This window comes from Trachurus japonicus, chromosome 19, assembly GCF_045865225.1.
Source record: "Trachurus japonicus isolate A0001 chromosome 19, Traja_1.0".
NCBI lineage: Eukaryota > Metazoa > Chordata > Actinopteri > Carangiformes > Carangidae > Trachurus > Trachurus japonicus.
This window is the reverse complement of record NC_140925.1, coordinates 10633114-10656828: the sequence shown is the minus strand read 5'-3', so window position 1 is coordinate 10656828 and position 23715 is coordinate 10633114. Positions and strand designations below refer to the sequence as shown.

The following is a 23715-nucleotide window of genomic DNA, read 5'->3' as shown; positions in this document are numbered from 1 at the left end:
GGTTCAAAAGTTTGATGGCGGATTTGAAGAAACAGTCGAAGAAGAAGAAGAAGAAGATGGCTGCCGCTTGGCGCAGTCTCTTATCTGCAGCGTATTTGTGTCAGTCACCAGCTGACATGTGACCCAAACACCAGAAGGATATTCCTCCAGGATGCTGCGGCAGATGACTGACCTCCATATGACAAGATCAGAGAAGGAGGCTTTGATCAACGACCAGATCGTCTTCCTCCTCTTCCGCTCCTCCCTCCTCTCTTTCTTTTCCCTCTGTGTTTCTTGAACTTAATCGTTCTGGGGGAAAATGTGCTTATTTGCTTCCTTGTCAAGAGGCACATGTAGAGTTTAACATGTAACCTGTCAATCAAAGAGCTTCAGAGCCGGTAATGGTAAGAGGATATTCTTCCCTTTGGTCTTTTCCTTTTCCTTTCTTTATGCTAAGCTAAACTAACTGGCTGCGTTACCTGCTCCACGTGCACACAGCGCGCCGCGGCTCTGTAAAGAAGACACACACATGCATGTTTCATCCAAAAAGGCTCTTTAATTGGTCTAAGTGATTAATTACAGGGTGAGGGAGCCGGGTAATATAGATACTAGAATAGCTTTCAATTACCTCATTTAAATTTGATCATTAAACAGTTAGAGGGGATGGGAAATAAAAGAGGGGTGAGGAGGGAATATAAAAGAGTGGAAAAGAAAGAGTGATGAAAATCTTAATATAGGCCAACTGATAGTTAATACAGTAATAACAAATATTCCAGTAAACCAGCGACAGCTTTACAAAAAAGAAAAAAGAAAAAAGAAAAAAAAAACTCAGAATGTGCCAGAAGTGTAATTAGAAAATTTTTAAGTGACTATAAATTTCTATCATATGTAGAATACATGAATATGACACTAACCAGCCTCAAATAACACGTTTTCTCTATATCGATATAGTACTTAGAATACAGAATTTATTTATCGTGAGGCCCTGTGTGATGTTGTGCTGAACTGAAGCCTCGAGCTGAGACCCAGTGAGGTCAACAAGAGTCCAAGGTTTAAGACACCTAGTGCTGGTCAATGCTGTCCCGAAGCTTTCATCGATTTTTGCAGATTGTGTTCATATGGACTGCGTTCACAAAGTCTCTGCTTCCTCCTGACTCCTCGCTAAAACAAGACGTGAAGGGTTTAGCTCCAAAACGTTTAAAAATACCTCATGGATTTACCTGAAATTCATTTTTTACAGACGTCTCAAAACGATTATTTCACTCACTAGAAAAACTGTTTCTCTTCTGTGTCCGGAGTCAAAATGTTTTATTTATACTGAATGTTTCATTTTGGAATTAAACTCCTCACGTGTACAGCGATGTACGTGACAGCTGTCTTCACCAGTCTTGCTACAGTGGCTGCTTTGTTTTTGGTGGCTGTTTATTTAAAGAGACGATCCCTTATTTCCTCCACTTATTTCCTCTACCTCTGTAAACAGTTCATCTAATTCGACAACACCCCAGACTGAATCCCTCCCAACCAACCAACCAACCCACGATAAAATATACACGACACACACACACAGCATGAAAACTCTGGTTATAGTTTAACCGTGCGCCGACACCGTGGGACTGCTGTAAATCTTAGTGCACATTAAAGCACAGAAAAATACACAAGCGTTGTCGTACTGTAGGAAAGCAGCAAGTAAAAACCTGCCGACCTACTGTACAGTAACCTCGAGGACAGATTCATCATAACTGTGCAGTTTTCATCGTCTCACTGTGTGAATGTGAACACCCATCGCCGGTCCTAAACCTGCAGACCCAAACTTCTACTTGTCACCACAAAAAGTCACGTTAAAAGAATTAACACTTACTTCAAGTCATAACTTCTACCCATTTCATTAAACTAACCGCTACGCCCTCTCCACAGTGGTCTTGTCCTCCCCCCAGTGTCCGTCCTGTAACGTCCTGTAACGTCTCCCATCAGACCTCAGACTCCAGACTGGACACCCGTCGCCACGGCCGAAGGATACACGGGCTCCCAGCGGGCGGACCGCCGGCTCCCTGACACGTCTGGGCCTCTGATCCAGACCCCTGATAGATCCCGTAGGCGCCGTACACACTGTCCTGGTACAGCAGCGCCCGCTGGCCCCCGCAGCGCCCGCCGCCGCAGGCCAGCAGCTGGCACACGGGGCTCGGGTGGCCGCCGGGCGTCTGGCTGTGGTGCTGCAGGTCCAGCGGGCCGTGGTACAGCGGGAGCCCCGGGTACGAGTTCAGGTAGTTGGTGTACTGTCTGCTGAGCAAGCTGGTGGCTCTCCGCACCATCCCCCGCCCAAACCCGGCACCGTGTCGCACCGCTTCTCCGTACGTGGGGAGGTGGGCGGAGTGGGAGTAGCGCAGCTTCTGGCCCTTGCGCCCGCTGGGCCTCCTCTGGTCCTCCCGTATGTGGAGGTAGGTCTGGTTCCGCGGGAGGCACAGGTTGTTTCGAAGGTGGGCGGGGTTGTTGAGGGCCTTGGCGGGCGTGGTCGCCGCGATGATGCATGGGAACAGATCTGGCAAGGTGGAAGGCGACTGGCTGGACAGCGACGACTGGGACTCGTCGAGCTGCCGCGTCTGCTCGATGCCCCAAGTCGCTTTGAGGAAAGAGGGGCGGCGGTGGCGGCGTCTCCCCCTCAGCACCAGGTCCTCCGGCGGCCAGGAGCTGTAGTTCTCGACCCGAGGACCCACGGCCTCCCCTGAGTAAACGCTGTTGACGCTGGCGGCGGAGATGTGGTTCTCTTGGAGGTGGTTGGCTTTCAGCTCGCTCAGACACACGGGACTTTTCTCGCACTTTTCCAGGTCCCTGTGTTTCCTCCGCTCCGCTTCCCCGTCCTCGCACTGGAAACTCTTGGACCTCCTTTTCCGGCGGGAGAAACCGGCCTGCACCTGCAATGATATTTACTCACATCTCATACTGCTACACAACATGGTCACATACATCCGAGAGTACTTTAAAACCAATCAAGTCTCTATTCAAGAGAACACTTAAAACACTAGACAAAAAACCTATATACTACCATTATTGTAAAATTGTGAATAAGTACAAAATCATGGACCTTGATAGTTTTCAGCTGTTTTTGGATGTTTGTCTAATCTTTAAGGTTTTTAAACAGTCTAGCCCCTCCACCATTACAGAACTTCATAAAGAAAAAAATCCTCTAAAATAAACGCCAGAGCACTAACTAGAGGTGACTGTGACATACAACGGCACAAGACCAAATTTGGTCAAATGGTGGCGTCCATCAGAGGAACACAGTCCTGGAATATATTACCAGCTTACGTTAGAGACTGTGCCACTTACACCACCTTCAAAAAGACCCTCAAACAGTGGTTAGTAGCAAGCCAGACCTGCTCTCATACGTAACTTTTTTTGTGTAAAACTGTGTTTTATCTATTTGTATACTGGTATATTGTTTGTATGTTATGACTTGCCTTAGGACAACGGATGTGAATTAGCAACTATGCTAACTCCGGCATATTTACATTGATGCTCTGGCTGACATGTTGATTAATATGCAATGTCCTAATCAAATAAATAAATAAATAAAAGACCTGGTGGTTCTGCGGCGAGGGGATCGGGTGGGAGGCGTAGATGTCGGGCAGCTGGAGGTCGGCGTAGGGGACGAAGGGCGAGTGAGGGTGAGCGTCGACGTAGAGTCTCCCCGTGGTCTGGTAGTGGTGCGGGTGCTGATGAGGCAGCGGCTCGCCCACGGCCAGGTGCGGGCTGCTGAGGCTCGACACGGGAAGCGGACGGTCGTACAGACACGAAGTAGAGCGGGTCGGCAGCGTGTAGCGCAGCGGCGTGGGCCTCGCCACGCCCCGCTGATGTTTCAGAGAGGTGACGGCAGCCAGAGGTGGCGTCAGGGAGCGCTGGGGGAGGGAGAGGTGATTCTCCGTCACGTACGCGAATCCTCCGGGCGCCGCCTCCGACGCCACTTGCGGAACGCGGACGGGCAGCGTGCCGCCATGACGGCTCAGCTGCTCTATGGTTTTGGTGGCGTTGTCCAGGGAGCACTCGACGTTGGCAGTGGACACCAGGTCCTTGGCAGTGCGAAGCATCTTCAGCATGTTCGCTTGGGCGTAGTTGGAGGTCAGGTCAGGTTTGGCGAGACGGGAAGAATGCCCGGGATCCTCCATGCCTTTGAAACAACTGTAAATACCCTAAAGAGAAGCACAGAGGAGGAATGAGAGAAAGTGAGAGGAGGTAGAGCGACAACGGGGGAAGAGAGGTAATTATTTGTAATTAAATCAATAGTTGGCCACAAACTGTTTAACCTTGAATCAACCTAGTCGTCCTGAGGGGATGAGATTTTTTCAACCTATTTGTGCATCTGAAAGTGACGATCCACCTCCTAACTATTAAAAACCCCAGTGGCAGTAAATTTAAAGAAAAAAAAAAAGATTTCATTAATATCTCATTTTGTCACTGAGGCAAGACTTAGTCACAAATTCATTATGCATTCTCCCGGGACTCAAAGAAAAACAGTTTAAGATGAGAGGATTGCCCCAATAAATGCACACGGACACACACACACACACACACACACACACACACGCCTGAGGTTTCCTGCAGAAGAACAAACCGTTTCTAACTGCATGGACAAACACGACCAAATCCCACGACTGAGTTCCGCTTACAGTTGGCGGAGAGAGATCCTGAAAGAGCCAAATTTAATTTAGCCCTTGGGGCCGCCCCATACGGATTAATGATCAGATTGCCGTTTAGCCGGTAATCTGATAAAACCCAGATCCAGGCACAATGGTGTAATTACACAGTGGAGGAGCATAGAGACTGGTGTCCATAGACATTCCCCTGGCTGAAACTTCAGCTGGAGTTTTTCTTCTTTATTTTTTTTTTGCCTCAGCAGCCACATTACCCAAAAACAACAACAACAACAACAACAACAACAACACAGCATCGACAAACGGGGTGCTGATTTAAGCTAACGGCTAATGAGCGCTAAGCAATCAAAGTTAAATGCTGAGTAAACTAAAAGCAGTGTTGTTTTTCTTTCTTTTAATCTCTTCTCTGCCTGTAAGAAGAACACAGTGATACTTTAGCTAATTCAGTGACAAGGACACCATGTAATTATATGCAAATACACATTAATTAGCACTAATTTATCATCGCATAAAAAGCCTCTTCATGTAAAACAGCACATTAAATGGAAAACAAAGCAGCCAACCAGCCACTCAAAGTGAAGACAATCAGCCAATCCCTCAGTCACTCATCCGAGTTGTCACTCAGCTAATCCAATTACAGGAAGCCAATAAGTCACTTCACCAAACCGTCAATGTAAAAATCAGTGAAGCCAATTCTCAACACCACTTCCATGAACTCAGCAATCAGCAAACCAACCAAGGAAGGATTCATAAATGCTAAATAACCCCCTCCCTCTCCCCCCAAAAAACCAATCAATGGACTAATTCTTCTAATCTCACCCTGCTGATGGCCAGCATGAAGTCCAGTTTGCGGGACTTGTGCAGCGAGTGTCGTAGCTTCCAGTAGAGCAGGTGTTCCCAGGCAAAGACCAGCAGGCTGAGGCCCATGGCCACCAGCAGCATGTAGAAGACGCCCGCCATGTTGTCGATGTCCAGCTTGCTGCTCATCACCTCGTTCTTCTCGTTCTGGCAGATGCCCGACAACCACACGGTCTCCAGGCGCTGGGTGTCTCCTGCAGAGGTCGGAGGTTCAGGTGGGGAGAAAAGAGAGATGGAGAGCGTGAGGTGACTTGACGGAGGAAAATAAGAAACCGAGGTGTGACAGGCTACAATATCCTGGAGGTAATCACTCCTGCAGAAACCTGCTCTGTTGTTTTGGAAGTGCTGTACAATGCAGTCGCTAAGTCTCAGATGGATGGCACATTGTTGTTGTTGTTTTTTTCTCTGCTCGCCAACACAACAGAAATCAAACTCCAGGTTAAAGTGCTGACAATGAACTTCAGCCACTGCAAACACTTTGGCACCAAATATCAGGACTTTACTGAAGTGTGTGATCCACACACATCAGCAGACACTTGGTATTTTCAGGGGTAATCCTCTACCAGGCCACGACTGCAGCCACCATCACCTACTGCCTCTTTCAGGGGGCTTTCTCCATTTGAGGGTTGATATCCACTTTACTTTTACCTTCTCAGCACACTGACCTGGCACTAGAGAATATAGGTAAAGGTTAAAGATAGGAAAATCAAAGTAAAACGGATACTTCCATGATATTTGACAGCTAGAATCTAATTTAATGGACATGGTGCTTCACTGGATATTTAAAGCACATACTGGACTTCATGCACGTCATGATTTGTCTGCAAAGTTTTTCACATTGTGCTTTTGTCCATTCATCAACTTCCCTGCCTCAGTTACGCTTTGTGATATTGGAGTTTTTCAATGCGCATTTTAAATTTGCACATCTTCCTCAGCTGGAAGTCAGTGCTCACTGATCGATTCAAGTGATCCCAATGTTGCAAATACTGTATACCCAATATATCAAGTTGACATTTAGGCATCTGTCTATATAAAATGGAGTTTCTATGGTCAAATGCTGCAACATCAGACAACACAAAGTCTTTGTTATTTACTGTAAGTTTTCAAACAAAAAACACAGACTTTTTTCACTTTGCAGCTGCAGCGTGAATGTATACAACAAAATTGCCTTATTGTTTGGTACAATGCTGACGAAGCAGCATTTAAATAAGAAGAATTTACTGTGCCTGTCTCCGTTAGCTGTCATTACTACATGAGCTCCTCCTCCAGGCCTCCAGAGCAGGTGGCCACCTCTTGTGCAGCGCTCTCCCCAGCGGCCTCAGAGGAGCGCGGCCCATTTTATCACTCAGTTACCGTATGTCGACCATAACCTCGCTATTTATTATATCATCACGGAAAAAGCTCCGAGTGGGAGCCAGTGTGAGTGTGTGTGGGGTGGTCTTAAGCTCTCAGAGGAGGGAGGATATTAACTCCACACTGGTGGCCGTCATGGCGAGTGTGTTTGTGGGTAAGTGTAGGTAAGATGTGTGAGTGTGTGTGTGTGTCATGGAGATAATCATATCCCTAACGCTCCCTGCTGTTCACCAGGATATTAACTCTTCCCTGTAAGCCCACTTCCCTGCTGATGCAGCACACACTGAACTGGATTGATGCCAGCTCCGCGGCGCACATACAGAGTGCCGGTGAGACGCAAACTAATACAAACAAGATAAAAACCGAGCACAGTGTCAGAGCGCATGTGCGGGCGTCGGTTGTGCATCGTATCATGTAAGGGTTTTGGATCGCCGCCCACCGTCTCCGAGGAACTGCAGCAGCGCCAGGTCAATAAGCCTCTTCCAGCGGGAGTCCTTCTGCAGAGCGATGCCGTACCCTGTGGTAGCGAACACTTTCCCGCTGCCAATGGTCACCAGCTTGCAGCCCTCATCTTTCCCAGCCATGTAGTTCAAAACAGCAGCGTCGTAGATGAAGGCGTCCAGTTTCCTGCAAGTAAAGTAGACACCTGCGTCTAAGAGACAGCTTGGCTCCTCCGTAGTTTTATCTTAAATACGTGCACTGTATTCTCATTTGAATGTCTCTCTCTTGCAGTAACAGTAGGTTTGTATGAACAGTAAACCCTGAAAACATAACATTGGCCTCTAGACGCTTCCAGGCTGCCGTTTGCTTTCAATTAACTTAAAAAATCTGGATGCAGAGACTTGTCACCTCAGCATCGTGGCCCTGAGAGATCAACACAATGCAACTTACTCACAACACAACTAAATGTACACGTACATTGCATGTTTGGTTGTATTGTGAGTATTTGCAGCACAGATGTTTTTAAAGTCATAGTTCAACATTTTGGCAAATTGGCCCATTGCCATACAGTAATCCCTATAGTCTAGCAGTAGGTTCGTTACCTTTAATTGTCCGTGCAAAACCAAGAAATCCCATTAGCCTCCATAGCGTAGCTCTGAGCAGCTCGCGGCTCTGCTCCGCGCCTCCGCCGTTCTAAAAATAGCTTGCACCGACAATTAAAGGTGACGAAGCTACTGCTAAAACTATAGGGATTATGGCAATGGGCCAATTTGCCAAAATGTTTAATTATCCCTTTAAACTGATGAAGATGTAATGGAAATCTGTCCAAGTGTTGAGACATTTTGAAAACTTTCAACCACATGGTGGCACTAGTAAGAGAGTCAGGGCATCTCTCAAGTCAGTAGTGTTCATTTTCTCGTGACCAAAAATGTCATCACCGACCTTTATGACTATCAATCTGCTGACACACAGCCCAAAAAAATAGTTTCACACAGTTTGTAGGTATTGGGTTTAAAATATGCCAAATCCCTGGTGTAGTTCTTCAAACGTTTTCAACTTGTTCTCTGTGAAGATGGGACGTCTGACAGCACTTTTCTCTAAAAATTAAGCTGATACACAAGATTTTTTCATCTAAAAATACACCCTAACGTTGGCCTAATTCTCAAACAACACAAAGAGCATCAAATCTCTGCTGTATCGCCCAAATTATCATCATCATCATTACTGTGCCATCTCAGAGAGGATCAGTTACATATTACCCATTGTCTAGGCGTGTTATGTAGTTAAAATTTAAGGAAAACTGTACCCGGTTTTGAGGCTCTCTAGGGCTTCCTCCACCCCCTTCTGGTTGTATTTCGTCATGTGTGTGTGCATGTCGGGGTAGTTGCTGCGGATGTTCCTCTCTGTGCTCCCGTTTGGGACGGTCCCGAAGCGGAAAGGAGGGTAATGCTCGTGTGGTTTCTGGAACTGTGGGGAGATAAAGGAGGGTGAGAGGAAAAGGGACGGGGACGGGGCGGGGGTGGGGGGGGGAGAAGATGAGAGATGAGAAGAGGGAGACAACAGAGTAGAGGGAGGTAAAAGAACAGGAGGTTTAGTAGGGAGAAGAGAGAAAGAAGTGGAGAGGAGGGAGACTGAAGGGAGTGGGAGCAGAATAGGGGAGATGAGAGACGGCAGGAAACAACAGAAACAAAACGGCAAGGAAGAAAAAAGAAGATGAAGAAAAAATGGGAGGTGATGAAGGGAGGAGGGCAGACGAGGGAGAGGGATGAGACAGGAGGGAGAGGCAAGAGAGAGATGGGACAGATTTGAAAAAGTAGAGTAGCAGAAGAGAGAGTAAAAGCGGGAAAAAAAGAAAGTAGTGTGAGGAAATGGAGGAGTGACAAGAGAGTTTGACAAGAAAGAAATGGGGAAGGAATGAGAGACAAGCAACGGAAGGAGAGGAGGAGAGGAGAGGAGAGGCGAGGAGAGGATAGGAGAGGAGAGGAGAGGAGAGGATAAGTGGGGAGAGGAAAGGAGAGGATAAGAGGGGAGAGGAAAGGAGAGGATGAGAGGGGAGAGGAAAGGAGAAGATAAGAGGGGAGAGGAAAGGAGAGGATAAGAGGGGGGAGGAGAGGAGAGGAGAAGATAAGAGGGGAGAGGAGAGGAGAAGATAAGAGGGGAGAGGAGAGGAAAGGAGAGAAGAGGAGAGGAAAGGAGAGGAGGAGGGTGAAAGGAAATAAAAGAAAAGGGGAAAAAATAGAAAAGAGGAAAGGAACAAGGAGACAAAAAGAAAAGGGAGAAAAAGCAGAGAGGAAGGAACGTAAAATAAAAAAGAGGCAGAAACGCAGAAGTTGTGAGGAGGAGAAAATGGGGTAGAAGGGAGTAAAGAGGACGAGGGACTCCTCAGTTAAATGAAATCCATTTTAGACTCACTCCACTTTTTCTTTTTTTTCTTTTCCAACTCTGATCTAATGAGCAGCTGAACTCGACACTGTAAACACGAACACACTGGATGCCACTCACTCACTCACTCACTCACTCACTCACTCACTCACTCACTCACTCACTCACTCACTCACTCACTGACTGAATGATCTGATCCTAATCTGCTTCAATCTGTGTGATGTTCGATCGAAGTTCACATTTCACGTCGAGCCGTCGCATATCGCGGTTACGAGGCAGAAATACGTCCGTTAGAGCTCAATTAGACTGTAAACAGGAAAGACCTATTCATCTTGGTTACGGCATTGACCTTTTGAGCCGAGCGCACATGAATGGGCCAATCAAAATGTGAGCGTGTGAGTGTGTGTGTGTGTTAATATAATCGCTCTTCAGCTGCAGCAGTGCTTTTCAGTCTTTTTTTTTTTTTTTTTGTCAGCTGTTTGAACAAAAGCCGCGTCACAGAGCGAGAGAGGGAGATTATTATAAATTAAAGGATCAGTTCACACTTTTCAAGCAGTGGAAGAATGATTAGTGGATGTAAATGCTCCTCCTATACATTCTAGCTGCAGAGTTACTTCGTTGTACGTCAGAGATTTTAACCGTTTGTCTCAAAGTTAGTCTTTCATTAACCAACTCCTGCTTTTTAACGGCGATGGCTCAGTGAGAAAATAGTAATACACAATCGTTTCATTTATCGGAGACTGTTGAAGCCTCAAATTAGCTTCAAGTTGTTACAGCTGTGGCTGCACCTCGACTTCTTTCCCGTGTGTTTTTCCCCTTTTCCTGTGTTTCCTGTGTTTCCTATGTGTGTTTGTGTGTGTGCACCAGTGTGGGCACGGCTCCCCTCTCCCCTCAGCAGCACACCTGAAGCCCCCCACTCCACTAATCTGCTCATCAGCTGCACTATATCTACCCCGGCTGTCCAACCGTTCCTCGCCAGATCGTTTACCGTGACTGCAGTGGTAGACGAACGTCTCAGGCCAATACTTGTTGGACAACCTGTTTTTCTTTGTGCTCAAGCATCACTTCTCACCTGCCAGTTTCCTCGGCCTGTTTCTTTGCCTGATTGCCCCCCCCCTACTACCGGCCAGGTTTGCCCCCCCCCCCCACCCCCTCTTTGTCCTCACCTCCCATTCCTGGCCACCTCTACACCAGCCAATCGATATCCAATAAACCTTTTTCCTCATCAATCCTCATCTTGTCTGAGTCCGGCATCTGGGTCCTTTCTGTGTGTACTTCATATAAGTGAACTTCCCCCATCACTGACTACACAGAGATCCAACATAGCAAGCAATAACTCTTGATGTGTGTGTGTAAGGGTATGTCAATAATGTTTCAAGAACAAAAATCCCCATTTAAAGGCCAAAATATATTGATCCAATAGCTCAATTGTATTGCTGCTTTCTGTGTCACAGATTATTGATTATTGTTTTAGTTATGCCTTCATGCTGCAGTCGACCTGAGCAGGGTCAAATCATATTCCTTCTAATGAGCTTTATTATTCCGTTGTATTGCAGTGGGTCTTCAGTGTGTCAGTGTATCTAATAACTAGAGGGATCAACTATCAGCTCCAATTACGTGACGCATGATAATTAAGGCGAGTTGGAGAATGGGAGCTGTGAGGTTATTACACTTTATTTCACAGTTCAGACTCATTTCACAGTAATTTTCCTGTGTATAATTGTCATTTTTGTACCAATTGTAGGAGAAAGAGAGTTGTCAATTTGTAATTGTACCAGTTAATGAATGCCTTTTAATTGCTGGAGCTGGCATTATGTGGGGAATACACAGTAATTAGTGACATTTAACAGAATCAATGACCTCTAGTCCTGTCAAAATAGAAACCAGGAGTGAATTAGGGAGTCAGCGTGACCGTCTGTCAACGACACCTGTCTAGCACCATATGACTTATCTTATCTTTCAGACTTCCTTGGAAAAAATAGGATCAGCAGCTCACAACAACATTATTTCATTTCATTTCTCCTATATTTAGCCTTAAAACAAGTAAAATCGTGCTATATTCCAGTGCATTGTTTAGTTTCAATTTAACCTGACAACAACTACCTATTATAGAGACAATTGAATATCACATGAAGAGTTGGTACTGAATGAATCTGTCTGTTCTTCAGCACCATGGACAGCGTCATGGTTTTATCATCACAGCACAGAGAGAGTGAGGTTGTGGATGGAGAGGGAGGATGGAGGTGAACAATAGCCTGTGTTACACTCAAATTAACTTTTTTTTTTAAACAAATGTACTCACAGTCCATAAAACTATTAATTGTATGACTGAATAAAAACTGTGTGACAGTGTCAAGTTTGTCTTTCTCCTGCAGCTTAAAGTCAACTGTTGCATTATGAAACTCTCTAATGTCATCATGAGCTAGTCCTGATAGGTAAACCACCATGACTGGCTGGTTTTGGTTTCACATGTTTAATCAGGTCCAAATATGAATTCATCACCAGGTTCGGTCAGATTTTCCCACAATGCAACAAGGAGCAGCAGAAGAAGCATCGGGAGAAACACATTGTAGGTCATGGTCTTCTTCATGGCATTTATTGACGATAAGAAAAAGACAGAATACCATCAACCTTATCCTTTAAACCTGTGAGATGTGAACCCAGCCAGCCTACGACCCTAAAGCCCCCACCCCCACCCCCATCCCCCCTTTCTAATCCTCTGTGTTGTAGGATCGCAGAATTTAGGGCCAGCCGAGCTGAGGTTGTGCTGTGTGGTAATTTATATCAATCTTTTATGCTGTGGGACATAATGCATCTGCATAAAGTTAATATAGTCAGTTAATACAACCATAGATCAATGAGGTGGCTCTGCTGATCCCTGCCTGGGAGTTGTTTTCGCTATCTGTGAAGAATGAACTGCTTTCTTGTAAAGCTCCTCTGAGGCCCTGTTTCCAGGTTGAGTGTGTGTGTGTGTGTCTTTGTGCACATACACACACTTAAGTGGTAGAGGAATTTGTGGGCGTTGTTTTCCTCTGTGACTTCTTTTTCTTGTTGTGTTTTTTTTTTAAATCTTTGACATTTTGCGATCTTGTTTTAGCAGCGTGAGCGAGACGAGAGCTGGAGACGACGCAGGGGGAATATTGATGGACAGACCGAAACACTGACAGGACAAGTCGAGACTCAGACACCATCTGTATTGACAGAAGGCAGTAATTGATTAGTCATTCATGCCACCAGGATCCCCACTGATATGGAAAGGACAGAGGCGTTCACAACAAAGTCCTTTTACTTGAATTCATCTTGAAGGCTCTCTTCAAGTCTTTTGTCTCTCGTCTGCCCAGAGTTTGTGAGTCAATGCAGATGAATAGAGAAAAGAGGACATGATGTGGCATGAGCTGGATTCAAACACAAAGACGTGGTTTCTTCCATATCTCAGTGCTCCACAAAAACAGTCTGCTCTTTGAGCGTCTGAGTGGACTTTAAATAGACGTCCTGCCTCATAATCACTCTGAGGTTGTTATACACACCCAGTAAAACTCTTGTCTGTTCAGTCTCTTACCTTCTTGTCGGAGAGGCCCGACACTGTGTCGATGTACTGCTCCTGGATCATGAAGGCAGCCAGGTTGGCGGTGTAAGAAGCCAGGAAGATGACGGCAAAGAAGGCCCAGACCAGGACCATGATCTTACTTGTTGTTCCTTTGGGGTTTTCAATGGGGACTGAGTTGTTAAAGACGATGCCCCAGAGGAGCCACACTGACTTCCCGATGGTGAACGTGGGGCCGCCAGGAGCTGAGGGAACAGACAGAGGAGAGAGTCTGTAGAGATCCTGCTAACAAGGTCCTGCATTGAATATGGAAAACAAAACAACCCAGAGGGAGAAAAGGGCTCTTTATCTTTAAAGGACCTGTTTACATGAAGGTAGAAATACAAACAGGACGACCTTTGCTTTGCTGAAGTGAAGGGCCCTTAACTGACTAAAATAGGTAAAGGTCAGCTACAGCACTCCAGACCAAAATACACACATGCAGCGCTACCAAGGGCAAAGCACCACCACACATGACAGTCTGTTTCAAATAATAGATCATGTTTGCTTACATTCAGGGACAAAAACTATTATTCTGTCATGATTATCATTTAGATTTTTGAGGTAAAACCAACACTTGGTTAACCAACGTCGACTTTCTGTGGGAGATACGAGGTGAATACTAAGACCTCTGTTTTCTGCAGAGAAACTGCTGCACTGTTTCCTGCTTTTCTCATAATTCATGCAGCTGCTGGAGAGGTTTTGTCATTTGAACAAAAACACAGGTCATTATTGGGCATCTGCTGAAGTAGGACAAAAGAGGCAGCAATCTCAGATAGAGATATTTGGAAACTTGAAGTAAAACCAAAACTACTATACTGCATGGATCAATAGCGCCTGAGAAACATAGGTAAGAAACAACAGCAACACTTTAAGTATGAAGAGCAATTTTACTGTCAGATCAACGTGTTTCAGCTTGTTGTTTTCATCAGGGTGTGAAAATAAAGTTATTATTCAGACTTCTCTTCTTCATGCACCTGAGGCAAAATGTGTCATAGGTGTCCCACTGATGTTTTAAAGCCACATTTTTGTTTACACATTCTCTCATCAAACTAAATATGTCTACTGTTCTCCGTATAAGTATTCACCAGCTATCTCGCGCCCTTCTGCGAACTCCCAAACAACGGAACAATTTCACAGCCTCGGCCCCGTTTTCCATCGCTCTCTGCCACCGCCGCTCATGTGCAGCAACGAAGGGTGCCACCGCCATCAATCACAGTTCGATTAGCGCAGCTACGAATGCTAATTAAAACAGGAAAATGACCTTTCGGACCCGCAGACAAGGCACGCTCTGTCAGCGCTGTATTCTGGGATTGATTAGCCCTCTCCCCAAAATCCTGTTGAGGAACTCTTAACGTCGCGGGATGTGCAGATGGGGCTGGATTTAGTGGCTGGCACACAGGCTTACTGTGAAAATGCTTTGTAAGATGCAAATTAAGAACATTTTTATGGATTTTTTTTATTTTTTTATTTTGCAGCTTTGGATATTTTTAGATGAAGCAGACACAAATAACCTAATATATTTTGAGATTACACTGAGAAAACAGCAGACACTGCAGAAACATGTGAGGTTAACAAAATATGATTTATACAGGAATCTCTGTTTACCTCTGTTGTGATTATGCTGTAAGGATCACTCACTTTTAAATCATTCACTGTAGGAAGAGGAAGTGAAAGTGAAGCAAAAGAGACGTGAAACTCACCTTTGGCGCTCACCAAACTTCGATTGTAGCCGACGGGACTGAAGTATTCAAACACAAATACTGTCACCGCCACGACGGTCAGGCACATCACAAACATCATGACCCACACTGCCGGGCTGTAGGGCTCTGGAGGAGGAGTGAAGGCACAGACATAAAGGATTAGAGGAAGTCTCTTTTGTGCTTCCTGCCTCTCCACTGCAGCCTGTGATGGAGGTCACCATGTGTGGCAGGAGGATAGCAGGAGGGAGGACGGAGAGCCGACTGATGTGAAAACGAGAAGGAGAGCCGTGCGCCATTCATTTTGTGCTGAATTTTGTTGTTTGGGGTTTGGAAAAGGGGATTTAGGTGTGTGAGCGGCACGTAAGGGGATTTAGTTGTAGGCTACAGTTATCACCGGGATAAAAGCTTAATGGGAAGTTTCCTGAAGCGTCTGCAGAGACAGAACTCGTTTAAGTAGGCCATCCTGGGAGAAGCCGGTGAGGAAGAGGTTGGCAGCAACGTGGCTAACGCGTACTGTACATCACACACCAGGATAACGTAGGTTATGACCAGTTTGATTTTAACTATGTCACGATTACTTGTTTTCACAATTAATCGTGGTATTAAACGCCACAATTAATTAATCGTAAAGATTCACTTCCCAAAAAAGATTATGTCGGAACCATATCGACAGATGTGTGCCAAAATTAAAGGTAAATGCTCAGATACTGGTCCATTTAACTAACTAACGTATTGAATTGGTAGAAGTTTAAATGTTTATGTCATTTATTTAAAAACAACAACAACAAAAAAACGATTAAAATAAATGTAAACATTTGGTATAGATGACAATTTATGACCTGAATATTTCAAACCATTCCCCTGAGGGGTTATTAATTGGTCATAATTGAATAGATACTTGAAATATTTTGCGCAAACAATGAGTCATGTAATTATAATTTGACTATATTTGATTTTACACGTTCACAGTGTTGTGAAATTAATTAATGCATAATAATCGTGATAATTGTAACACCATGATTATTTCTCTGACAAAAATCGTACCAAGAAAATTTATAATGTGACATCCCTAATTTTGAAGAAGCAGTGGTTTATTCTCACCCAGGAAAGCTGATGGAGAAACGGTCCCGTTGCTGCGGGCGACCATGACGCTGATGCCCGTCTCAACAAACGGCACCGAGAAGTCGATGATTTCTGAACGCTCCTCGTTGATGGTGAGGGAGCCGATGGCCATGTCAGCTCGTCTGTACACAACCTGAGGAAATAAAGACAAACGCAGCGCACAAAGTGAAGCAGAGTGACACTTTGATGGGCAGCTGTGTCAGAAACATTTTCCCCCCTAATCCCTAGAAACTCATCTTTGCTGAAAAGAGAGCAAATTCTGAATTTCCTAAACAGCATTTGAACATTTGAACCCACAAAGGAACAAACACTTTGTGCTTTACAGTAAGGTGTTGACTGTAATAATGGCTGCCTGCAGAGATTAATGGAAACGTATTTGTCACATCATCTGAGCATCGAGGAAAAGAGACGAGGCTGCAGCTCAGACTCGAGCTTTTCTGCAGAGAGAAATCTTTTCCTCATGAATGTAGCGCACACACACTCAGACACACACAGGTACAGACTCAGAGCAGAGTGCTTCAGGCACAGAAACACAAGCAAGAAGTGTCTCCTGAGAAACACCTGTTCAGGGCGTCTCACTTTCGGATGCACCTGTGTTTCTGTTGCTGTCTATGTGTGTGTGTGGTTGAAAAGTGTGACTCAGCTCCGCGGCCTCACACCACTGACCTACATAAAACCCATCCGCGAATCAAAGAAACACTGTCACAGAGACACTGTGTCTCGTGGCTGTCATCCACCGAACCGTACGGCTGCTGCTTCCATCGCTGCATCTGTGTCACAGCTGTATTAAGTATTTTCATAATTAAAAGTCGAGGCTTGTATCTTTTCAGTCAAGACAAACATCTGTCTTTTTTGTTTTTTAGCTTTTGTGACTCGGTGCCGTTAGCTACAGGGTTGAATGGATTGTTCTCAGCTGGTGGAGGAGAATGTAATCTGTTCCTCTGGTCTAAACGCTCCGAGATTCACAAACTGATTGTCACACTTCATTCTGCACCCACTTGATGGGACATGAGCCTTGAAGGTAATTTTTAAGATTTGATACCAAGTGCAATGAATTTAAGACACTAAGGGGATAAAGTGGCAGCTGTTTTTGCTGTTATTCATTCAGTTTTATTTCAGTTTTTTTTTTAATAGTTAGAATAATTTCTTTAAAAATGAGTCAAAATGAAAGTCACAAACCCTGAGAGAGTGATCACCCATCACCACATGCCTTCTCAGCTCCATGAAGTGTTTTAGTGACTGTCAGTTCATTGTTTTGATTTTAAATCCACAGCTTTACTCTTATGTTTCTCTAATGAGTCTTGTTTCCAGCTGCAGCTGACAGATATTTACAGAAAAAAAGCTCTGGTAAATCCATCGTATGCAGCTTTCCCAGCACCAACCACATACAGACAAGGAGGGGTTGGGCAAAACAAGTGCAATGTACATTGTCTTCAAGGGAAGTTTAAAGGAATAGTTTACCAAAAAATGAAATTCCTTATATGAGAGTCAATAGCGCCTGACACAAAAAGGCCCATAAAACTAAATTGTATTGAATTTGCCTGTCCTAAATGATGTAATGTCGAGTAAACTCTGGACTATATCCCTTCAGGACACTTGGATTGCAGCGGACGAGCAGGATGGAGGAATACTCTCATATATCGTTGGACTACGAACCGCCCTCCCGGGTCTCCAGATGCACTTTGAGGAATAAAAAACTACTCCAGAGTATTCATCAGCATGAGGGTGAGTCAATAATGACTGAATTCAATTTTTTGGTGAACTAGTCCTTTAAGGAAGTTTTAATTTTCATTAAATTGTCATGATAAAATGTGCCAATATGATGGGATTAGGGGCTCCTCTTCTCTTTGGGGGGGGCCCCAAGTATTTGCCTGGTTTTGCTTCTCCTGACGGTGCAGCTCTGCCTAACATCCTAAACACAAAGCACTTACCAAATCAGGGCACGCCGTAGCCTAAAGCTCCATTTATTTAAGACAGGTTTGTGGGTGAACATCTTTCTTTAATCAAACACAGCTGCACCAGCTGCTCCGTTCAGGGATTTTATCCTTCTTTAAATAACTTCTCATCCCTCATTCTCACCTCCCCAATCATCCCGTTCCACGTCCCACGGACCAGCTTCCCGTGTTTTCCGTTGGTGACCAGGTAGAGGTCGTAGGAGAACTTGATGGTGCGGGACAGTTTCTTCAGGATGTCTATGCAGAAGCCTTTACAGCACAGTTTGGTGTAGGACTCTGCGTGGCCAATGATGCTGTGAGAGACAGACAGAAGGAAAAAAAATGCAGATTTGTTTCAACATCTTGTGATCAAAAAGCCTCCGTGGCAACTGGGAATGTTGCTATCTTTAGCTCCTGTGATTCTTCTCCTGTGTTTCACTTTGTTTCGGGGAGCGAGTGCTAAATAGTCGCCGGCTCCGACGCTGACACTGACCATCGTCCACGACAGCGAAGTGAAGGGCAGGCGATGGCTGGTTCATTAGCTAAAATCAATGCCTGTTAACAAGGTGTCTTTCAGAGAGACTGAGGAGACGACTGAAAATTGGCGCACACACACACACACACACACACATACAGGCAGTGTGACAGGGCCCACAGTGAATGGTTGAGCGACTGTGGCCTCTAATCAAAGGCCATTAAGGTGTGCAGCATTTTTGAGGGATGCAGTCACTTCCTCTCTGTGGCCTTGTTACTTAATGGGGTGTAGAAGAAGAGAGTGGAAGGACAGGAAATGGTGAAAAATAACAGAACGAAAAAACAATGGAGAGCAGCTTCAAGCGACAGTGGACAATAAAAGTTATGAGCAGACAGACCGAAAATGAAGTCGACACACTTCCTTAGGAAAAAAAAAAACTATCTTCCTCTTTTTTTTTTTGCTTCTTCATTTATCCATCTGCCAGAGAGGAGGTTTAAATCTACAAGGGCTGAGTCACAGTGTGTATGTGTGTGTGATGGAGATAACCTCTTGTCAATGAGTCAGCAAAAGAGCAGAAGACGGCAGGGAGAGCATGTGATTGAGCAAATGAGGGTGAATAAAAAACAGTCAAGCTGTTAATTAACATTCAGGTTGATTGTTTTCAAATGTGTGAGTGTTCATTGTGGACTCGTTTTTAAGTGTTTTTGAAAGGCTGCCTTCTTTCACAGGAGTCAATACCTCTGATAAACGCAGCGTTAATTAATTGCTGCAGGATCTGGCCACCTGTCGTCATTATACACACTCCGCTAACAATGCACAAACACACACAGACACACACATGAACGCAGTTAAACTGGGCCGCGTCTCTCTCCGTCTCGCACACAAACACATGCACGCGTACCAGTGCAGGATCCTCTGAGGGTTTAAGCAGCAGTTGTGTTGTTGCCGTGTGTTTCTCCACAAAATGCCCAGAAACTAGTGCAGCGTGGAGGGAAGCACCATGAGGGAGTTGGACCAGAGAGAGCGAGAGAGAGGAGGAATCTCAGGTGAACGGTTGACAGGAAGTACACAGTAAACAGCCAGACGAGGCCCTGACAGAGGAAGACTTCGGTCTGGAGGGAAACGAGGGCACGACCAAAGGAGGGCAGACTCCAGTCTCTGTTTGATATTTAATCTGTAGATAAATATCATTCATGTTGGATAAAATACATGCAATAATCATATTAAGTGCCAGTGAAGAAAGTAGCAACTCTTATAACATTATTACATCATTTATCTGCACCGCTGCATGTAATTATATAAAGTGGCCAAGATTTGTAAAGTTGGATTTTAGGGTGGAGTTCCTCTTGCTCTTAATCAGCTCAGTTCTCTGGCAAAAGAAGCCATCATCTGGCCATAGAAAGGGTTTTTAATGAGCTACACAAAAAGTTTTAATCATGCTAAACATCTGCTCTGCAAGGAAGCTGTTCAGACACAACAGCAAGATTAACTGGTTTATATGGCAGCAGTCTTCTCTCTCTCTCTCTCCCTCTCTTTCCTTCTCTCTTTTTGTTGGTCACCGTCCAAATGGGACATGCCAGCCGGAGAGCAATGGTGAAAGAGAAAACAGAAAGAGGGTAGGATGGGATAACATTGTCCCATGCTATGACAGATGTCCCCACGTTGGACAGATAAATCTTCTTTACTGGCAATCAATGTGCCATCGCGCCCAACAACCACCGTTACATATTTCTCTCTGTAATTAATGTGCCAGCCATGGTCAGCTCCGCAATCTGCATAAACGATACATACCCACCCACACATACACATGCACACATAACTCCATGACGCTATGTTTCTGGGGACTTTGTGTTACCTTAACCTTTACCATCACCACTGAATGCATCGCTCTAGTGAAGTCTGAACCCTCAAACAGCCACTTAAACACCTGCAGTCTTGGTTTTGGCCTCCGTAAGCACAGTCCCCGTGGATATACTGTAGTAAAACAAACCCATACACACACAAACAGGATATCATGTTTTGTGAGGACGATTTTCTTGAAACCAGTTTGTTTTTACTGCGTAAAGAGGACACCTTCCGCTCGCTGTATAAAGTTACATCACACATGTCACTTCAATTACTGACTTCAGAAAAGATCTGCAGTGCGGGGAGCGTACACGTAGACGTATGCACTGATGCCCGTCACTGTTCACGACAGACAGCTCCACTCGCGGCTGTGGAGGTCTCTGGTTTGATGGACAGACAGAAGCCAGAGTTTCATGTTCAGCACTGACAACTTCGAAAAGGAAACTCTAATGCTGTTTCACATTTATATTACATTTTGATAACTCTTTTTTTTTTTTTTTGTTATTTCAAGGTGACAAGAAATAACTTGCACCTTTTAAACATGACATCTGTTGTGTTGATTATCTGTAAATCACAATGTTCATCTGTAAATAAACTGTTACATAAGCAAAGAAATAAATACATAAGAACATACTCTGCGTGTTTCTACTACTTTTCTATTACAAAACTCACTTCATCAGCCTGTTCGGCTGCTGATGATTTACATTCACATCATTCCAGAAGGATTTGTGATAAACGAATGAACGTGATTGCATGTATGCACAGGATTAGCTTGTTGTGTTTTGTTTAATAATGTGAGGCAGCAGCCAAATGTTTTCTAAAAGCTAGATTGTCTTTTCTTTTATATACATAGTAATAAAAATGGAGGCACTATTTATGTCAGTATCAGGCGCGGCGTTATGGGTGGGCCTAACGGGCCTGGGCCCACCCACTTGTACAACTGGCCCATCCAAAATGACAGGGTGAACATTTTTCTTAACTTTTATTTTTAATTATTAAAATTAACATCTAAATTCAGAATAAATACTAAAAACGTCGCCCTTTATATATATAAAAAGGAAATATAATATTTATTTGGTTACTAACATGTGTGATGTCTGAACCAATCACAACAGGCCATTTTACGTCCGCTGTGTACAGTTGACGTTTGGCATTTTACTGTAGGTAGAGCCTATTTAGCCTTCAGGCAGAAGACCTAGCTATAGCTAATACATCCATGCAGAAGACGGCGAAACGCTTGATGTTAGCCTACACATGGCTCGACAGACATCGCTTTTCAACTTTGTCAAAAGGCTTAGAACCGACGAGTCACCACCAGATGCGGCTGCGTCAGCACCTGCACCCTCTCCGCAAGCTAGCGCGGGCTCAGCGCGGGAAGAGGGTCCCGTCGGCGGGCCAGAAGGAGCAGCAGCCAGCCAGTCAAGCTCCGGTGGCTCATCGGCTCCAGCGGACCTGTCTGCAATAGATGAACCGGCTACACAGACGAAACTAAAGCAGTACCCCATCACAGTTTTTGGGCACAAGGCCAGGAGCTTCTCCTCACACTGGTACGAGAAGTACGTATTTTTAGAATACAGTGTTGTCAAGGACGCGGTGTTTTGTAAAATGTGTCGGCATTTTGGAGAGAGAGGCGGGGAAGAAAAATTCAGACAAAGTGGATATAAAGATTGGAAGCACATGAACACTGCTTGTTTTAAACATGAAAGCAGCAGAGCTCATCAGATGGCTGTGGAAAAATATAATAATTACAGAGAATGTAACAAATCGGATCGTGGCACAATCATCCATCAGCTCATCAACACAGAGGGCCGACAAAGTGAGACAATTGAAAGAAATCGGGAGCACATAAAAGTAATTCTTGACATTGTGCTTACATGTGCAAAGCAGGAGATACCTCTACGCGGATTCCGTGAACATGAAGATGAGGTCAAAAATGCTGGTAACTTCCTTGAGTTGTTTAAACTCATTTGCAAACACAATCCAGATGTACAAAGGCGACTGGATGCTATTCCGAATAATGCAAAAATGCTCAGCCATGACATTCAAAACGACTTGCTAAATGCTGCATCCACGCTGCTGTTGCGACACATAAAAAAGGAGCTACGTGGATCAGAAGGAACTTTCTATGCAATACTAGCCGATGAATGTAAGGACATATCTAAAAAAGAGTTGGTGGCTGTCTGTTTAAGATATGTGTACATGGGATCTGTGAGGGAACGAGCAATCGGCCTTGTGGATACAGAAGAAATGACAGCTGAAGCCATTGCCAAAAAAATAATGGAAGTTGTGTCACCTTTTGAGCTGGACCCAAACCTCTGTGTGGGATTCGGATTTGATGGCGCGTCTGTTATGGCTGGACATAAGGGGGGTGTTCAAGCCATCCTCAAGAGCACCTTTCAAAATGCAATCTACGTGCATTGTCACTCTCATAGACTGAATCTAGTCCTGGCATCTGTGGCACGCACATCAGCTGATGCATCAACTTTTTTTGATACCCTGAACTCTCTGCACACCTTCATGTGTGGCAGTCAACGGCATGCGCGCTTCCTTGACGCACAAAAAGAAATGCACCCAGATCGGAGATCACTGGAATTGGAGCGAGGATGTGACACAAGGTGGAGTTCCAGATCAACAGCCGTGAGTAAAGTGTTCGCTCTTTATGACGTAATAGTTGAAGTACTGTCGGGATATGCAGAAGAGGGAGGGCAGAGTCAAATTGATGCGCAGTCACTATTGCAACAGATGCGAACAAAGAAATTCATATTTCTCCTTGTACTCTTTAAAGAACTATTCAGCAAATCAGACTTTGCAACCAAAGGCCTCCAGTCCATCAGTGTATCAGTGACAGACACGGTGGATCTGATTGAAAACCTTAAACAGTCACTGACAGACATCCGCACCAGCGACCACTGTGACAGTGGATTCTTGAATATGCTGGCAATGACGAATAAAATCATGGGAGACAATAATATTGACAGTTGGGATATATCTTTGCCCTCCCGTTCACGAAAGCTCCCAAGTCGATTTCGGGAAAGTACAGTTACTGTGTCACTGGGGAAATCTACAAGAGTGAGGAGTGACAATGACTTGCGAGCCATACTAAACCAAATAATAGACTGCCAGCTGAATGAACTCAGCGCCAGGTTCCATAACGACTCATACGGACTCATGAAAACAGCAGGAACTCTACTGGCAGCTTCTTGTGAGGGCAGCGTGTCAGACATGACAAAAAATCTCAATGATGCAGGGAAGATTTTCCATATCAGCGTGACAGAGTCAGAGCTTTCAGTGTTTCTCCAGCACGTCGCAAGAAAGAGAGAAAGAGGAGAAACTTTTAAAACTCTTTTAGATGTGATGGACATATGTAGTGAGGAAGTCTTCCCTCGTGTCCATG

At 44.8% G+C, this 23715-nt stretch overlaps 1 protein-coding gene across 1 annotated transcript in view; it reads right to left on the bottom strand.

Moving 5' to 3' along the window:
* Window positions 1-515: 515 nt before the first annotated feature.
* LOC146967453 (glutamate receptor ionotropic, NMDA 2C-like) overlaps window positions 516-23715 on the bottom strand; it is a 60386-nt gene continuing 37186 nt past the window's right edge. Inside the window, exons 10-18 of the mRNA XM_085760949.1 lie at window positions 18147-18315; window positions 16047-16200; window positions 14946-15071; window positions 13219-13448; window positions 8584-8744; window positions 7276-7463; window positions 5445-5677; window positions 3555-4163; window positions 516-2888 (exon numbers count right to left, since the gene is read on the bottom strand). Of these exons, the coding sequence (XP_085617075.1) occupies window positions 1947-2888; window positions 3555-4163; window positions 5445-5677; window positions 7276-7463; window positions 8584-8744; window positions 13219-13448; window positions 14946-15071; window positions 16047-16200; window positions 18147-18315 (2812 nt within the window). The 3' untranslated portion in view covers window positions 516-1946. The remainder of the gene's footprint in view (window positions 2889-3554; window positions 4164-5444; window positions 5678-7275; window positions 7464-8583; window positions 8745-13218; window positions 13449-14945; window positions 15072-16046; window positions 16201-18146; window positions 18316-23715) is intronic.